Consider the following 19,481-nt stretch of genomic DNA (forward strand, 5'->3'; position numbering starts at 1 on the left):
CATAAAAAACTTGCTGGAAAAAACCTCGCCATCCTGTGTTACCTCTGTATCTATCTCCACCACACTTCCAGGTGACCTCTTCTCCACCTCTGCTTTAAAACTATACAACATCCTAAATGTATTTGCCCAGTCACCATACAATGATTTCATGGCCCTTTGTTTTGCTTTCCACACTGTGGTATATTGCAGTTGGATGGGGTACAGCTTCTCCAAGTCAAGTTTAAGCCTCTTTGCAGTACCGTTTGGCGTCTTGGCTAAAATAGGAGTAATCTTCTCTGTAATCCAAAGTTGTGATGTCATCTTTGAAACTCTGTGTGAAGTGGTCATACATGTATGTTGGTGTGGTATTTGATTTACCATTATTGTACTTCCATGAGGTTGTAGTGTGGCAGATATGTACCATTTGCAAGCATTGCCACCACCATCATAACCTTTGCACCGAGCATAAAATTTCTTTCGATCAGTCCATATAGTCTTGGCCTCAAACTCTTTTTTCACTGCATAGGTCCTGAAAGACATCCTAAACTCAACCATGCTTGGACACAACTTTCCCACCTCAATAACTGGGTTCTCTTTGTCATACAAACAAACCAGCTCATTATCATTTGTATCATCCACATCATCTGCAGCCATTCTCATCAGCTCTTCTTCATCCTCATTTGCATCTCTAGGGCCTGTGTTACCATCAGCAGGCAAAGAACTGCCATCCTTCTCCTTATCTTTGTCATCAACTTGAATGCCAAACATTTTGGCCATATCAATGTCAGATATTGGTGCAATGACCAAATCTGTTTTTTCATTCATCTCTACTACATTCCAGTCAACAACAATCTTCCTAGCACCATGGGTTCCCTCCTCTCCATCTGCATCAATCCCTGTATCTTCATCTACTACAGTCGGTTCAGTCAACAATGCCAACATACCATTCTTTTGTGAAACCCACACATCATCTTCCAACTGTGCAGCCATCTTTGATGGCACATAACCAACTCTGGAATTAGTTTACAGATCAATTATCTCTGCATAAAATGTTACTTGTTTGCATGCCCACCCTTCTTGCTGATCAATTTCAGCAACCATGGATTCTCCATCTTCAATTCTAACATATTCACCATAATAGTTGTCGAAACGTTGCAGAGATACCTCTTGTTCTGGACCCCAAACAATACTCTCCCCAATTCTCTCCACCAAATTCCCCACGACCTTCTCCTTCATGCTCTCTAATTCTTGGAGATCAACATCTGCAAGTTCGACATCCAACCTCATGGAGGTATCTCTATAAATGTCTTGGACACTGCCATCACTGAGCTTGGCTTTACAGGGGGAAAATCCACTATAATTGCGAATGTGGTGGCAGAACCAGAACCTCCCCTGTTTTGTCAATGGCGGGTAGCGGCAGTGTAAGCTACGGTCACTACCAAATCGAGTTTGATAACAGCTAAAAGAGAAAAGAGGGAGGGGCGGCATTACCGATTTGAAGCACTGTCTCCTCGCCCCATCTAATTCAGCCCCCGCGCTCCTATCCAATCGAGATTCTAAATCGCCAAGAAACAGAGCATGAGGCCACAGATCTATCCAAAATTCTAGGGAATGGGACTAGGGTTTCGAAAATACTCACTCGCAATAGCTATGCCGCTGCCGAGAAAGGCGCTCCACCACCGCGGAGAAGAAACTGTTGTCTCTGCCGGAGAAGATGCACACGGCGGTGTTGCTCGCCCAGTCGTGCACGGTCGAGCCGAGTATGGTCACACAATCACCGGTCGAGTAGTGGACGGTTGACTCTTGATGACGTGGCCCTAGGTGGACCCCACCAGTCAGAGCACATTCCTAACCAAATCTCAGCCTAACTAACAGCCAGCCAACCCCGTAAACGGGTTGTGTTGCTTGAGCTATTTCTGCGCTCGGAGATGACGCATGAGAGCCATTACAACCAACAACGTCGCATGAGAGATAATTCAAATCAACAACGTCGCATGGGAGATAATTCAACTCAATGACGTTGCATGAGAGCCATTACAACCAACGACGTCGCATGAGAGATAATTCAACACAACCAACACTAACACACGCACACGAAAACATGTCGATAATAGCAAAGTCATATAAGACCAAAGCTATGCGTAGGCAAGGAAAAAAAGGTCCAGTGATTAGATCCATGATTGACAAAGTATTACAATAAACATACCCACACCAATCATCTCATGACACCGCACACACGACGAAATTCTTCAACAACAACGCCTTCAAGAAGGGAACGACACTTAAGTGTCGTCGTCACCGAACCCAACCACCATGGCTAGAATTTATCTTTTCACCTTGAAGAATCAACCTGAACATAACCGAGCAATGCCTTCAACAAGATAACGACGTAAAAACATTGCCATTGCCAGGTATAACAAGCTTGAGTCAGACCTAGGCTTTCACCTCAGAGCTCGCGACCTGATGCTAGAGTAACGACATCATCGAAGTCATCGATCTTACTCATACTGGATCCAATGCTCAGGTAGTTTGGCCTGTAGTAGGGCAAGAAATATTGAATGGTGATGTAGATGGGGGTTTATGAGGAATCCAAAAAACTTATGGGTTTTTTCAGCTTTGGTGAGCATCTAGAATAACTAATAGCTTACAACTCTATTATATTGCAATTGGTGCATTGATTTATGAAGTTTAGTGGTGTGGCTGCAGCCCATAGTTGAACGCGGTGTGGCTGCACTCCACAAGTTGCCTAAAAATGGTGTGACGCATATCCATCTCAGAAGGAGGGGAGCAAAGTCGGTGCATGGGCCCACGAAGACAAGCAGTTGGTCTCGAAGAGGGCGGTCCAAGTGGCTCTCCTTTGGCCATCATTTGGCAGGTGCCTTGTCTCCAATGTTACTCTTTAATGTATTTTCTTTTGGTTTTTCGAAGTCCGGAAAATTTTAAAACAAGAGACATAAAATTTTGCCTCATTGTTGTCACTTTGTTAATAGGTTCTCTCAAATAGACATAAAACCATGCATGTCTTGATATGACAATTATATGAAAACTTTAACAAAAACGGATACACACAGTTCACTAACATGTCATTATGTAGCTGTGATCTTACACAATATCTGATTGAATAATGATAAAGTGATATACATATGTCTACTCGACAACAAGTCATCTGGTATGAAAAGAATAGGTTCATGACAATCACGTGTATAGAAGAGAAAATAACATTTACATTTGTTTCAAAAAAAGTATAAGAGAAAACTTTACAGTTAGAATGAATTAGAAGAATAATTTACACAAGGATTACGAGTTCCAACTCATAACATCAATCGCATTCATCAATAGGGTTTTCTGTTCACCCTCCGACAATTGTTCCTAATCTCCCCAGCTCGTCCAGTCAGTGGGCTTAGGTTCCCCATTTTGACCATCGAGGTCGCGAAATTTTTGAAGAAGTCCTTCTGGCTACCGGAGAACCTGTGAACAGTCGGAGTCGTATTTGCGGAGGCACCAGCATCACACAACATTACCTGGTCCGAAGGGAGAGGAGCATGGCCGCGCAAGAGGTTGCCATAGTACTTGTTGTCGAAGACGTCGGGGGTGACTGTGTCGAGGTTCACCAGCGTCTCCTCATCCTGCCCAGCGCTGCAGTTCTGCTGCGTCGACTGGCATTGCGCCCGCCCAAAGGTGTGCGTGATAGATCCCGTGGATCTTAGGCTAGATGTGTTCGGGATGATGTAGTAGATTATTACCTTGTGATGAACTCGATGAGCTCCCTCCAGAGACCGTCGTGAGGTGATGACGACGGTGGGGAAGGAGAGAGAGATGTGGTTGCAGAGGCTGTGGACTTCCCATCGCTTCAGTGCATCCCTCTAGATCGGATTAGGGTTAGAGAGTCGGGAACCAGTGGCGGCGGTGAACCTCTTTCCTTGTGCCATGGTCCCCACCTTCTCTTTATAGCACTGCGCGACAGGGGCCCACCAGCCTTCTTGGGCTGGACGCCCCCGATCAGGGCGTGGGTCAAGGTTCCAATGGGTCGTTGGGCCCATTGAACGAGAGATCAACCTAACATTCTCCCCCTTGATCTCATCATATGCTTTTAACTTTACTCGTTTCGCAAAGATCAATACATAGGGCATGTTTCATCGTCACAGCTCAATTGCCGATGGAATCAGACAGCCACAATGTACCTCTCTATTTTGAGACAAATACTTTAACCTTGGACCCTTTATTGTCCGGAAATATTAGACTATACCATAAAACCCATGTCGACTGTGTGTTCTCTGAACACACTGGGCGGTAAGCCTTTGATAAGCAGATCTGCAAACACTTGTTCGTTGCTTTTATGCTTCAAGCATTTTTCCATAATTCCGGACTTTCTCCTTCACAACACGTAACTCTTTGTCAGTGTGTTTGGCATCAACACTTGACTCGTTGTGACAGGAGCGAAAGAACTTAAAATGGTATTCGTCGTTGTCAGCCATTATCCACTCCGGGTACAGGTAGCCTTAACCATGTTGCCTGTCCCTCAGCCTCATATCAAGCTATAACATATCATTGCATCACATTGATGACAATCGTTTTACTCATTTAGAGATTTTCCACACAAAACTCCGAGTATGAAAGTTAGCGACAATTGTGGATTTTGCTATACATTCCACAAGTCCTGCCTTTGTACTCACAATCTTTTGAGAGCACTTATTTCTTTTAGCATGAGGCCGATATCTTTGACTCCATTCCATTGATTTATCTATGGACTGGACATTGCCAAAACAACCCGGATATATACGTGAACTGTGTCAGGGTAACATCTTGAGCTTCCAACTACTGAAGCATATGGTACCATATTGGTTTACAATCTTTTCTTATTAACTTTTGAAACACCATAGTTTCCAGTTCCATTACCCTTGACTATAAGAACAGGCGTAGGTTTTCTCGTATGCATACTTTAGAGAACTTTCTTAGCATTTTCATGCAACATTCCTAATACCCCCTTTTATTCTTTTGAACTCTGAGGACAAGAACTTCTTCTCTCCTCCTGCACTAGAATTGACATCACCACTAGCAAGTAGGACGTCATCCACATGCACAGGAATTGGGAAACGAATTTCCCATTCTATAACTTTGCATGAATGCAATTGTCCTCTCATTTTCTTTGCACAAAATCTTTCGATTTAAGTCATGTTTTACACCTTTACATATTTCCTTTGGAGTCACATTTGCCTTGTAGACCCTTCATAAAGTCTATGTTAGTGAAATTCAAATGATGGAATTTCACTAACATAGACTTTATAGTAGTCACAAGTATCTGATTTTCACATTCCTAGAGACCATCAAAATCTCAGGTACTGGCACTTCTTTCATATGGGGTTGTCGTTGCTCTGTCATTGCCAAAAGGCAAATTAATTCTATAGTCACCCATTTCCAAAAGGCAATAGGTATTACAGGGACCTGTATCACAAGATCCCTTGTAGAGCTAACAACAAGTGTTGTATAGGTCATACAACATGCTCCCCCAGATTACTCCATCTTCACTGAAGAAATGGCGTATCTTTAAACTTTCTTCTTTGTGGCACTTTAAGCACCACTGTTGTATTCCTTAGTCTGCTTTCGGAACTATAAAAGATCCGAAAATACAACTGTTTCTTTTCTTTAGGGGTATCATAATGACGGTATTCACATGACTATCGTACTCCCCTTGACAATCACATTCTTCATTAATGGATCACTTTAGATGCATAATGTGCATCACATCATCTAAAGTACAGAGGAGTCATGAAATACACTACAATGTATTTCATGTCTCTATCTCCCCCTCGAAATGTGGCAAGAACTTTTCTACCACAATTTCGAAACCCATTCATAGTTCTTGTGAAATGAGGAAACTTCGACTATCTAGCTCATTCATCTTATCACTTCATGTAAAATGAAGTTATAAGTTAACTAGTATGGGAGTACTTTTTCCTCATTTCATTTCAGAAACTCAACAGAGTTCTTTATAGTTGTCACTTTTGCAAGTCACACTTGCATATCATTCTTGTCTTTAGGTTCGTCTGTTACTTTTATCCTTTCTGGATTTAGTGATTGCATAATGACCGTTACACATAAGGTGTACGGTCGATACTAGGAAAGCTTAATAGCTACTCCATACTTTTCTCCCATAGTGGGACATTAACCGCATATGAGTCATCATAACTTTCTCCTGTCATACAGGATAAGGCCTTTGCCAAAATTTCACCCGCCATACACGGATTGTTGACATAATACAATGTCAACTTTACCCGGTTATGCAGGCATTCTTCCCAGACTTTTCCCGCCATGCGGATAATTTCCTGTAAGGGACATAAATGTCATAATTGGCTCTTTTGGCTGCATCAAATTCAGAAATAAATCTGAATTATCTTTGACACACATGTTTGATCCGACGTTGGTCAAATTAAACATGCATGTTGCTTGTTTCATTTCAATCATGTTGACTGAAAAAAGGAGACTTCATCATAGAGAGTACATGAAAGACATTCGTCAACCAAGACTCTCAATGATCTATCTCTTTTCTTTTCTTGAATTAATATCCAAGAGTTCTTTTCTTGTGAAGCCATTCTTTAGAGAGAATTTATTCCCTCAAGTTATGACCTTTCTTTTCCATCTTTCGGGTCACTAGTACCCAAAACATTCGCTTTCATGAGTGAAAGCTTGAATAACTTTTAGTCTGAGAAAACTTAGCCAATAAACAACGGTAATGAGCATAAAAATAACCCTACGTTGTTCTGATTAAAATCATGCATATTAAACCTTTTAAAACTTTCTGGAATATTCTAAATCACCGTGGTGGCAGAATTAGAATAAAACATCATCCTTCTACATTAATTCCATATCACCGTTGGGCAGAAATGGAAATAATGCATATAACTCATAAACAATGTGATGATAGTATTCTTATTGAACAACTGCTAAGAAATAATCATCATCATCATTAACGATATGCATTTCTTTATCTGTGCTCTGAAAATTGATCACTTTGATACAAAATTTATCACAAATTTAAGCTTTGAACATAAGATGACTCATACAATTATAGTACTCTTATCATCAACGTTGGTCAGAAAATAACAATACCATATTTTAAATTTAAAACAAACATTTTTCTTTGTCATAGCGGAAACTGTTTGAATTTTACTTCACCCACAAGGAAAAAACTTTGCTAATAACAGTTCTTCCAATTAAATTTTCCCATTGGTTCCAATTTAATTGGAGGACTAAACCTTTTTACTTTGCAGCGGAAATACGTGAGTATGAAAATTCATACACCTTTACAGAAAAATATTCTGTTAAAATTTAAAAATTCATGAACTTTATAATCTCTTTTATAAAATCCAAAAAAAAATCTTTTTCTGAAAATCTTTCTTTTATTTTCAGAACCTTTTATTTTCCTTTTCAGAAAGAACATGTTACTATTATAGACACGGACCCGTTTAGGTCGTGCCATGCGTGGCCCATGGCGGGCCATGCCGGCAGGTCACGGGCCGGCCTGTTTAGCCCAGCCCGTTTGGCCAACTATAGTTTGGAAGAGGGGCCCTGCGGTCCAAGTGGTTCTCCTCTGGCCGTTCTTTGACAGGTGCCTCATCTTCTCTGTTACTCTTTAATGTATTTGCCTTCTGTTTTTTGAAGTCCGAAAAATCTTGAAACAAGAGTCATAATTTTTTGCCTCATTGCTGTCACTTTGTCAATTGGTTATTTCAAATAGATATAAAAATGTGCATGTTTTGTTACGACAATTATATGAAGTATTTAACAAAAAAAGGATACACAGTTCAATAACAGGTCATTATGTAGCAGTGATCTTACACAATATTTGATTGAATGATGATAACTTGATATGCATATAAGTCTACTCGACAATAAGTCATCTGGTATGAAAAGAATAGGTTCATGACAATCACGTGTACGGAAGAAAAAAATAACATTTACATTTGTTTTCAAAAAACGTATAAAAGAAAACTTTACAGTTATAATGAATTAAAAGAATGATTTACACAAGGATTACGAGTTCACAACTCATAACATCAATCTCATTCATCAATAGGCTTTTTTGTTCACCCTCCGACAATTGTTCCTAATCTCCCCAGCCCTTCCGGTCAACGGGCTTAGGTTCCCCATTTTGACCATCGAGGTCGCGAAATTTTTGAAGAAGTCCTTCTGACTCACGGAGAACCTGTGAACAATCGGAGCGGTGGTCGTGACGGCATGATCATCAGACAACATTACCTGGTCCGAAGGGAGAGGAGCATGGCCGCGCAAGAGGTTGCCATAGTACTTGTTGTCGAAGACGTCGGGGGTGACTGTGTCGAGGTTCACCAGCGTCTCCTCATCTTGCCCAGCGCTGCAGTTCTGTTGCGTGAACTGGCATTGCGCCCGCCCAAAGGTGTGTGCTCCTTGGAGGGCGACAAGGTCAGTGTCGTCGAGGCCCAAGTTTCTAAACTTCTCCTGGATCGTCTCCAGAGAGTCGAAGGGGCTCGGGAGATTGTTGGCGCTCTCGATATTTGTGGTTGTGCCATCACGGCGGCCTAGCGGCACACTCCAGCGCGGCCCTCCAGCCATCTTGACAGAGATCTCGGAGGCAAGGGCGAGGATGTCGGCACAGGACACGATGCCAGGGCATGCGTTCTCCAATGCACGCTTGATGTCGTCAACCACCTCAAACCCACGCGCTGACCTGTCGTTGGCAGGGACCTCCTTCTCGGTCATGATCGCCGGAAGGTCGTTGTCCAGCAAAAGCGAGCCGTCACAGCCCTGAACAAAGCAGTCGTGGAAGTGAAGGCGGATGAGGCTGGCTGGGATGCGCGCGTCAACAACGCGGGCTCTTTGGATGACGCGCCGAACAATGTCGTGCACGCCGGGGCACGAGTCGTCGTAGAAGGACGAGCTCAACCCGACACCGGCACCGCCATGACCCTGGGCTCCGTAGCTCAGCGCTAAGACCAGTGCTCCCATGAGCAAGAAGCTGCAGCGAGCAGCTAATGGGAAGCAAGACGAAGCGGCCATGTGCACTACTGCACGTTCAGAATCAGAAGGAGAAGGCTAGAATTAAGCTTCTTAATTTGCCACTAATGGATGGATTGACAAGCTAGCTGCTCGAAGGAAATGAAGGAATATCGCTGAGATGGATGTGAGGGAAATGGGAACGGTTTGGAAGCTATATATAGTCTAGCGCCATTGTGCACGGTGTTTGAACTTCTTGATAGGATTTTGTGGAAGCGCGTTTGACATGTTCCACATGCCGTTGTCAACTTAGATTTAGCAGTGCAGTACGTCGCCTACCGCCTACCGCAGCTTTCCTTTGCTGCACGAGGCTGCTCATATTATTTTATATGAATGATTAGGCGAACAAGTTGGAAGAGGTCTTTCTGGCGATCTAAGAGAAGAGGTCCTCCTCACCAAATATTATGGTGTACTCACTCCGTTCTTAAAGTTTTTTTTAAGGTTTCACCGGTGAACTACATGCGGATGTATATAGACATATTTTAGAGTCTAGATTCATTCAGTTTACTCCGTATGTAGATCTTTAATGACATTTTTTAATAGATTTATATTTAAAAAGGATGGAGTATATGTCAGCGACGATGGATTGCATCAGATAAAGTTTAATTCTACTTAATCAACATACGATATGTGGTGACATTGCATGTACGTACTTGCCAGGAATGGTCTGAGAGACCGGACCAGCCCCACGTGTGATCCTTACATTTCTTCTATCCTTCTCCCATTTCTTTATTTTCTTTAGACAATGGGAGAGACTTTTTCCTTCTATTTTATACACGGGAAATCTTCAGCAAGCAACACTTTTGCTTTGGAATACCATTATCCATTCCGCGGAAAGTCTTTTAAGATTTTGTATATGGCGGGTAAAAGAACCGCGTGCTAATTTTGTGACTAATTAATTGGTCGCTATCTAGGTTGTCATCTTTTCGTTTGCATTTCCCCTTTTGACGTTCCTAATTATGCATCTCGCACATGTCACTACCACGACACGAGTAGCTGGTATGGTTGTTGTGTGTAGTTACTGTTGAACTAGTAGAAAAAAGGCATCAGTCCCGGTCCGAGAGCGTCTTTAGTCCCGGTTGAGCAACCGGGACAAAACTATCGGGACTAATGCCGATCACTTTTAGTCCTGGTTAGCTTACGACGCGGGACCAAAGGAGCTTCACGTGGCCGCTGCGGGGTGCCCAGGCAAAAGGACCTTTAATTTAGTCCCGGTTGGTAACACCGACCGGGATCAAAAGACGGCCACGCGTCAGCAGCTCGCAGGCGCTGCGATTTGTCTTTTTGAAAGGGGGGAGCTTAGGGGTTTTGAAGGGTTGTAGGGGTTTCATAATGTGTTAGCTAGCTACTACATATAGAGAGAAGTGACTTCTCTTTTTTCGTGTTTGGTCGACCGTAGCTACTACATATAGAGAGAACTCGCCGCTAGCTAGTAAGTAAATGAAGGAACCATTAATTACGCAACAGCTCCATTTTGTTGAGGTGTGTATGTCGCCAAGAACTCATGTGAGATACCTTCTTCGTCAAGAAAAGTATCCATATTAGTGTTCTTGAACTCCGTTCCGTTGTCGCTTCGAACCTTCTTGATCTTCACTTCAAACTAATTTTGAGCTTTTCGAGCAAAGTTCTTGAAGATCTTTTGTACCTGCGACAAATCATCAAGAAAGAATACCCACGCAAATTTGGAAAAATCACCAACAATGACTAGACCATAAGAATTTCCACCGAGGTTCTTATAAGCATTGGGACCAAAGAGATCCATGTGAAGCAGCTCAAGTGGTCTTCTTGTAATCATGATGTTCTTCACGGGATGACTTCCACCAACTTGCTTTCCTGCTTGACAAACACTATAAAGTCTATCTTTGTCAAAGATAACATCTTTAACACCAAGAATATGATCACCTTTGATAAGTTTGTCAAAATTACGCATCCCTACATGTCCTAACCTTCTATGCCATAACCCACCTTTAGAAGATTTAGCAATAAGACATGTACGGGGTTTGGATATTTTAGAGAAATCGACAATGTATAGATCACCTCTACGAAAACCTGCAAAGACAGTTTTATGGTTGTCGCTACGATACACTCGGTAGTCAACTTTCGTAAATAGCACATCGAAACCAAAGTCTGCTAGTCTAGATACAGAAAGAAGATAGTAGCCAAGGTGAGCCCCTACGTAACAAAGCGGAACCCACAACGTGGGACCCTGTAACTTATCCAGCTCAGCATTGGTACAAGAGCAATACCGCGACCTTCCCATCCTCGCCCCGCTCCCCGACCGTTGTTGTTCTTCTTCTCCAGCGACGACGGGCAGCAACGCCGTTCGAGGCCGCGACCTAGAAATGTCGAGCTCCGCTTCAGCCTCCCGCCGCTCATGGCCGCGCTATGGCGAAGTGCCCATGACAAGGTGCCCTACATGTCCACGTACCGCACCCCTGAAGCGGCTAGTCACAACGACCGACAAGAATGGCAACCTTGGGCGGGAATTCGTGAAATGTGAGAGCAAACAAGAGCAGGGAAAGGTGAGTTTTTACTTCTCAATATGCCAATTTTGGTTTTTGTCCCCCAATTTCATATTTTTCATCGGATTTGGGATTTAGGGTTCATCTTTCCGATTTTAGAAATTGAAGCAATGCGCCCATTTTGAGTGGCTAGATGAGTACATAGAGCGGATTCAACTGGAGGATGCATCACGGAAGCTCGATTTACCGTTGGAGGCAGAGAAGTTTGGATCTGGGGCCCCTGGATCTGGCAATTCCATTGGTGCTACTGTGGGGGATGCTGCAGGGACGGCAGAGCTGAAGAAGCTCAACAAGCAGATGAAGAAACTAATCGAATTGAAGAAGCAGGGCAATTTGATGCCCGGATTTTTTTATGTTTGTGTAATTGCTCTCGCATTTGTTTATGTGATGATAATTAGTCGTTAGTGAATAGATTGGGCATCATCTGTAATCGTAATGATATGGATGTTTGAATAAAACTGTTGTGTTGTACGAATTCGGCATGTTTTCTCGTCATCTCCACTCTGTTTCGGTCCCGTTTTTACAGTTCTACAGTTCGTTGTCAGTTTCAGTTTCGATGGTAGAGGGAAAAAAGGAAAAAAAGGTTTCGTCGAGAATTGCCCGAAAAGGCCAGGCCCATATAGAAGGTAGGCAAGGCCGAATAGAACATATTCAGGACAATTGATAAAAGAGGTGTAGCTAGTGCAAAAAAAGTGCACACGGTCATTGGCATTGATATATACAGGCCCATTGATAAAAAAAGTTGTAGCTAGTGCAAAAAAAAAGTGCACAGGGCCAAATAGGAAACCGGCGCTGATTATAGTACTCTCTCCGTCACAGTTTACAGGGCGGGCTTCAACAATCTCTGGGACCAAGGTGATTAGCGATTGGACTGAAAATAATATTGATGGTTATACCGTCATACCTAATTATTGAAAAAAATTAACGTGCGGTAACCTTCCGGTCAGTAAACGAACCATCATCGCGCATGCACTGGTGGAGACCCGGCGAACAGAACTGCATGCAGTTATTCCACCCCCCGCATACACATCTGCATGGAGAGAAAATTGTGGTCTTTATTGCGGTTACCACACCCTAATTAATTAAGTATTAAATCAAACACGCCTAAAATCCTTTCGGTGATGAAAATGCATGAGAATGAAAGTGCGTTCTGTAAACTGTGACAAAGGGAGTAGCACATTATAGTAGTACTGCCGCTTGTTTCATCCGGAGTAGTTGCATTCATATTAATTAGATCTCATCTATTAATTGAAGGACCAATGCATGCAGTTTATGCATCATGTTTTTTGGGTTTGAAGAGATCTTCTAATTAATATCATGTTTTTAGTTGAGAGCCCTAGGTTGCAGTTTATGCGTCATGTTTTTTGGGTTTGAAGAGGTCTTCTAATTAATAGCATTGACTAGCAGTGCACCCAATCTCTACGTGCCTAGGTTGTAGTGCACCTTCTAATATGACTAATGCACCGAAATGGAGGGAGTATCATTTCACCGCATACAAGAATAATATGACTAATGCATATAATATGACTTGCATGTCATATACTCCCTCCGTTTCTTTTTAGTCCGCATACAAGAATGTGCACCGGTTGTTACGTGCCTAGGTTGCAGTGTAACTTGCATGTAAAAGTCAAAGTTAGCCTCGAAAAACGCATTTGGGGAGTAGGTTGTTATGGTGTTTTCAAAGTTTGTGCACCGGTGTTTTCAAAGTTTGTGCACCAGTGTTTCCGAGCAGTTCTTTGTTATTTCTATCGGGAGACATTAATATAGTGCATAATGCATAAAATTAATATGTTCCAAGTAGGTTGTTAGGGTTTAGGTTTATGTTAAAAATGTGCTTCCCTCCTCACTCATGGTTCTCCGGCAAAGATAGTCACAATCCAAACAGCCTCTAATATAGTGCATAATGCATAAAACATAAAACATATAATGCATAAAACTAGATAGAAATATTACTATAAAGGGTCATCGGGTACCCTAGTAGCATACAACATATAGAAATACTAGATAAAAATATAAAAAGACGGGCACACACGCCCCGACTACTAGATAAAAATATAAAAAAAACTCCTCGGCCAGCAGAAGACTCATTGGCCCCTCCTTCGCCGGCGCCCCTCACTCGCCGTTCTCCGGGGGCGGCATCTGGTAGGGGAGGGCGTGCATGCCGTTGGGCTCGGGGAAGATGTGGTGGAAGTTGGTAAAGATGTTGTAGGTGGTGAACGCGATGAACTCGCATCCACACCAAAACACCTGGCCGAGGAGGTGGTACGCGTCGTAGCGGTTGGTGAAGGTGACGTAGAGGCCGATGACGAAGCTGTTGGGGTTGCCATCGACCTGCTCGTGGAGGTGGAACATGGGCGGAGTGCTCGGAGGGAGGTGGCGGTAGCCGGCGTGGAGGAAGAAGCTAGACAACTCTCTAGGGCCCCTCCACCTTGAGATGGCTCAAATCCTCAGGCTATTCTCGACGACTTGGCCGGGCGGGAACTGCCTCTCCAGCACGGTGCGAGGGCGATGGTAGGTCGGGCCGTAGAATTGCATGGTGGCTTTGAGCAAAGGGGGTTACTCGTAACGATGAAACCAGTCTCTCGTAAGCGTACGAGTAATGTCGGTCCAAGCCGCTTCAATCCAACAATACCGCGGAATCAAGAAAAGACTAAGGAGGGCAGCAAAACGCACATCACCGCCCACAAAAACTTTTGTGTTCTACTCGAGAAGACATCTACGCATGAACCTAGCTCATGATGCCACTGTTGGGGAACGTCGCATGGGAAACAAAAATTTTCCTACGCGCACGAAGACCTATCATGGTGATGTCCATCTACGAGAGGGGATGAGTGATCTACGTACCCTTGTAGATCGTACAGCAGAAGCGTTAGTGAACGCGGTTGATGTAGTGGAACGTCCTCACGTCCCTCGATCCGCCCCGCGAACAATCCCGCGATCAGTCCCACGATCTAGTACCGAACGGACGGCACCTCCGCGTTCAGCACACGTACAACTCGACGATGATCTCGGCCTTCTTGATCCAGCAAGAGAGACGGAGAGGTAGAAGAGTTCTCCGGCAGCGTGACGGCGCTCCGGAGGTTGGTGATGATCTTGTCTCAGCAGGGCTCCGCCCGAGCTCCGCAGAAACGCGATCTAGAGGAAAAACTATGGAGGTATGTGGTCGGGCAGCCGTGAGAAAGTCGTCTCAAATCAGCCCTAATACCTCCGTATATATAGGTGGGAGGGAGGGGAGGAGGCAGCCTCAAAACCTAAAGGTTTGGCCGAAATTGGAGGTGGAGGAGTCCTACTCCAATCCTACTTGGAGTAGGATTCCACCTTCCCACTTGGAAACTCTTTCCACCTTGTGTTTTTTCCTTCTCAAACCTTATGGGCCTTAGTGGGAACTTATTCCAGCCCACTAGGGGCTGGTTTATCTCTTCCCATAGCCCATGAGACCCCTTGGGGCGTGACACCCCTCCCGATGGTCCCCGGCACCCCTCCCGGCACTCCCGGTACACTACCGATGAGCCTGAAACTTTTCCGGTAATGCACGAAAACCTTCCGGTAACCAAATGAGGTCATCCTATATATCAATCTTCGTTTCCGGACCATTCTGGAAACCCTCGTGACGTCCGTGATCTCATCCGGGACTCCGAACAACATTCGGTAACCAACCATATAACTCAAATACGCATAAAACAACGTCGAACCTTAAGTGTGCAGACCCTGCGGGTTCGAGAACTATGTAGACATGACCCGAGAGACTCCTCGGTCAATATCCAATAGCGGGACCTGGATGCCCATATTGGATCCTACATATTCTACGAAGATCTTATCGTTTGAACCTCAGTGCCAAGGATTCATATAATCCCGTATGTCATTCCCTTTGTCCTTCGGTATGTTACTTGCCCGAGATTCGATCGTCAGTATCCGTATACCTATTTCAATCTCGTTTACTGGCAAGTCTCTTTACTCGTTCCGTAATACAAGATCCCGCAACTTACACTAAGTTACATTGCTTGCAAGGCTTGTGTGTGATGTTGTATTACCGAGTGGGCCCCGAGATACCTCTCCGTTCACACGGAGTGACAAATCCCAGTCTTGATCCATACTAACTCAACTAACACCTTCGGAGATACCTGTAGAGCATCTTTATAGTCACCCAGTTACGTTGCGACGTTTGATACACACAAAGCATTCCTCCGGTGTCAGTGAGTTATATGATCTCATGGTCATAGGAACAAATACTTGACACGCAGAAAACAGTAGCAACAAAATGACACGATCAACATGCTACGTCTATTAGTTTGGGTCTAGTCCATCACATGATTCTCCTAATGATGTGATCCCGTTATCAAGTGACAACACTTGCCTATGGCCAGGAAACCTTGACCATCTTTGATCAACGAGCTAGTCAACTAGAGGCTTACTAGGGACAGTGTTTTGTCTATGTATCCACACAAGTATTGTGTTTCCAATCAATACAATTATAGCATGGATAATAAACGATTATCATGAACTAAGAAATATAATAATAACTAATTTATTATTGCCTCTAGGGCATATTTCCAACAGTCTCCCACTTGCACTAGAGTCAATAATCTAGTTCACATCACCATGTGATTCCAACGAATCCAACACCCATATAGTTATGGGGTCTGATCGTGTCTTGCTCGTGAGAGAGGTTTTAGTCAACGGTTCTGAAACTTTCAGATTCGTGCGTTCTTTACAAATCTTTATGTCATCTTATAGATGCTGCTACTACGTGCTATTCGGAAATGCTCCAAATATCTACTCTACTATACGAATCCGTTTCACTACTCATAGTTATCCGGATTAGTGTCAAAGCTTGCATTGACGTAACCCTTTACGACAAACTCTTTAACCACCTCCATAATCAAGAAAAATTCCTTAGTCCATTAGTTACTAAGGATAAATTTCGACCGCTGCTAGTGATTCAATCATGGATCACTCTCTGTACCTCTCAACATACTTTGAGTCAAGGCACACTTCAGGTGCGGTACACAGCATGGCATACTTTAGATTCTACGGCTAAGGCATAGAAGACGACCTTCGTCTATTCTCTTTATTCTGCCGTGGTCGGGTTTTGAGTCTTACTCAAATTCACACCTCACAACGCAACCAAGAACTCCTTCTTTGCTGGTCTATTTTGAACTCTTTCAAAACTTGTCAAGGCATGCATCTTGTTGAAACTTCTATTAAGCGCTTTCGATCTATCTCCATAGATCTTTGATGCTCAACGTTCAAGTAGCGTAATCCAGGTACTCCTTTGAAAACTTCTTTCAAACAACCTTGTATGCTTTACAGAAATTCTACATTACTTCTGATCCACAATATGTCAACCACATATACCTATCAGAAATTCTATAGTGCTCCCACTCACTTCTTTGGAAATACAAGTTTCTCATAAACCTTGTACAAACCCAAAATCTTTGATCATCTCATCAAAGTGTATATTCCAACTCCGAGATGCTTGCACCAGTCCATTGAAGGATCACTGGAGCTTGCATACTTGCTAGTATCTTTAGGATCGACAAAACCTTCTGGTTGTATCACATACAATGTTTGCTCAAGGAAACCGTCGAGAAAACAATGTTTTGACATCCTACGTGCAATATTTCATAAATAATGCATCAACAACTAACATAATTCTAACAGACTTTTAGCATCGCTACGAGTGAGAAAGTCTCACCATAGTCAACTGTTTGATCTTATCGAAAACATCTTTGCGACAAGTCGAGCTTTTCTTAATAGTGACTTATCACCATCATCGTCTGTCTTCTTTTAAAGATCCATCTTTACTCAATAGTCTTATGGCCATCAAGTAGTTCTTTCAAAGTCTACACTTTGTTTTCATACATGGATCCTCTCTCGGATTTCATGGCTTCCAGCCATTTGTCGGAATCTGGGCCCACCATCGCTTTCTCCATACCTCGTAGGTTCACTGTTGCTCAACAACATGACCTCCAAGACAGGGTTACCGTACTACTCTGCAGCAGTACGCGACCTTGTCGACCTACGAGTTTTGTAGTAACTTGATTCGAAGCTCAATGATCACCATCATCAGCTTCCACTTCAATTGGTGTAGGCGCCACAGGAACAACTTCCTATGCCCTGCTACACACTGGTTGAAGTGATGGTTCAATAACCTCATCAAGTTCTACTACCCTCCCACTCAATTCTTTCGAGAGAAACCTTTCCTCGAGAAAGGATCCGTTTCTAGAAACAAACACTTTGCTTTCGGATCTGAGATAGGAGATTTACCCAACTATTTTGGATATCCTATGAAGATGCATTTATCCGCTTTGGGTTCGAGCTTATCAGACTGAAACTTTTTCACATAAGTGTCGAAGCCCCAAACTTTCAAGAAACGACAGTTTAGATTTCTCTAAACCTCAGTCTATACTGTGTCATCTCAACGGAAATACGCGGTGCCCTATTTAAAGTGAATGTGGTTGTCTCTAATGCATAACCCATAACCGATAGTGGTAATTCGATAAGAGACATCACAGCATGCACCATACTAAATAGTGCGTGGCTATGACGTTCAGACACATCATCACACTATGATGTTCCAGGTGGCATGAACTGTGAAACAACTTCCACATTGTCTTAATTGTGTACCAAAAACTCGTAACTCAGATATTCATTTCTATGATCATATCGTAGACAGTTTATCCTCTTGTTACGATGAACTTCACTCCGAAACAGAATTGAACTTTTCAATATCTCAGACTTGTGATTCATTAAGTAAATACTCTAGTATCTACTCAAATCATCATTGAAGTAAGAACATAATGATATCCACTACTTGCCTCAGCACCCATTGGACTGCATACATCAAAATGTATCACTTCCAACAAGTTACTATCTTGTTTCATCTCAATGACAACAAGGCCTTGCTCATGTGGTATAATTTGCATGTCACTAGTGATTCGAAATCAGGTGAGTACAAAGATCCATTAGCATGGAGCCTCTTTATGCAATTTATACTAACATGACTCAAGCGGCAGTGCCACAAGTAAGTGGTACTATCATCATTAACTCGTATCTTTTGGCACCAATGTGTAACACTACAATCGAGATTCAATAAATCATTGAAGGTGTTTATTCAAACAAATAGAGTAACCATTATTCTCTTTGAATGAATAATCGTATTGCAATAAACACGATCCAATCATGTTCATGCCTTAACGCAAGCACCAAATAACAATTATTTAGGTTCAACACCAATCCCGATGGTAGAGGGAGCGTGCGACGTTTGATCATATCAACCTTGGAAACATTTCCAACACGTATCGTCACCTTGCCTTTAGCTAGTCTCCGTTTATGTCGTAGCTTTCATTTCGCGTTACTAATCACTTAGCAACCGAACCGGTATCCAATACCCTTGTGCTACTAGGAGTACTAGTAAAGTACACATCAACATTATGTATATCAAATATACTTCTCTTTACTTTTGCCAGCCTTCTTATCTACCAAGTATCTTGAGTTGCTCCGCCTCAGTGATTGTTCCCCTCATTACAGAAGCACTTAGTCTCGGGTTTGGGTTTAATCTTGGGTCTCTTCATTAGTGCAGCAACTGTTTTGCCGTTTCACGAAGTATCCCTTCTAGCCCTTGCCTTTCTTGAAACTTAGTGGTTTTACAAACCATCAACTATTGATGCTCCTTCTTGATTTCTACTTTCGCAGTGTCAAACATCGCGAATCGCTCAAGGATCATTGTATGTATCCTTGATATGTTATAGTTCATCACGAAGCTCTCACAGCTTGGTGGCAGTGACTTTGGAGAACTATCACTATCTCATCTGGAAGATTAACTCCCACTTGATTCAAGCGATTGTCGTACTCAGACAATCTGAGCACACGCTCAACGATTGAGCCTTTCTCCTTTACTTTGTGGACAAAGAATCTTGTCAGAGGTCTCGTACCTCTTAACAAGGGCAC

At 43.0% G+C, this 19,481-nt stretch overlaps 1 protein-coding gene across 1 annotated transcript; it reads right to left on the reverse strand.

Moving 5' to 3' along the window:
* Positions 1-8,043: 8,043 nt before the first annotated feature.
* LOC123440643 (peroxidase 2-like) lies at positions 8,044-9,122 on the reverse strand. Its single transcript, XM_045117205.1, has one exon. The coding sequence runs from the start codon at positions 9,010-9,012 to the stop codon at positions 8,047-8,049; it is 966 nt and encodes a 321-aa protein (XP_044973140.1). The 5' UTR covers positions 9,013-9,122; the 3' UTR covers positions 8,044-8,046.
* Positions 9,123-19,481: the final 10,359 nt, after the last annotated feature.

Source organism: Hordeum vulgare, chromosome 3H, assembly GCF_904849725.1.
Source record: "Hordeum vulgare subsp. vulgare chromosome 3H, MorexV3_pseudomolecules_assembly, whole genome shotgun sequence".
NCBI classification, from domain to species: Eukaryota; Viridiplantae; Streptophyta; class Magnoliopsida; order Poales; family Poaceae; genus Hordeum; species Hordeum vulgare.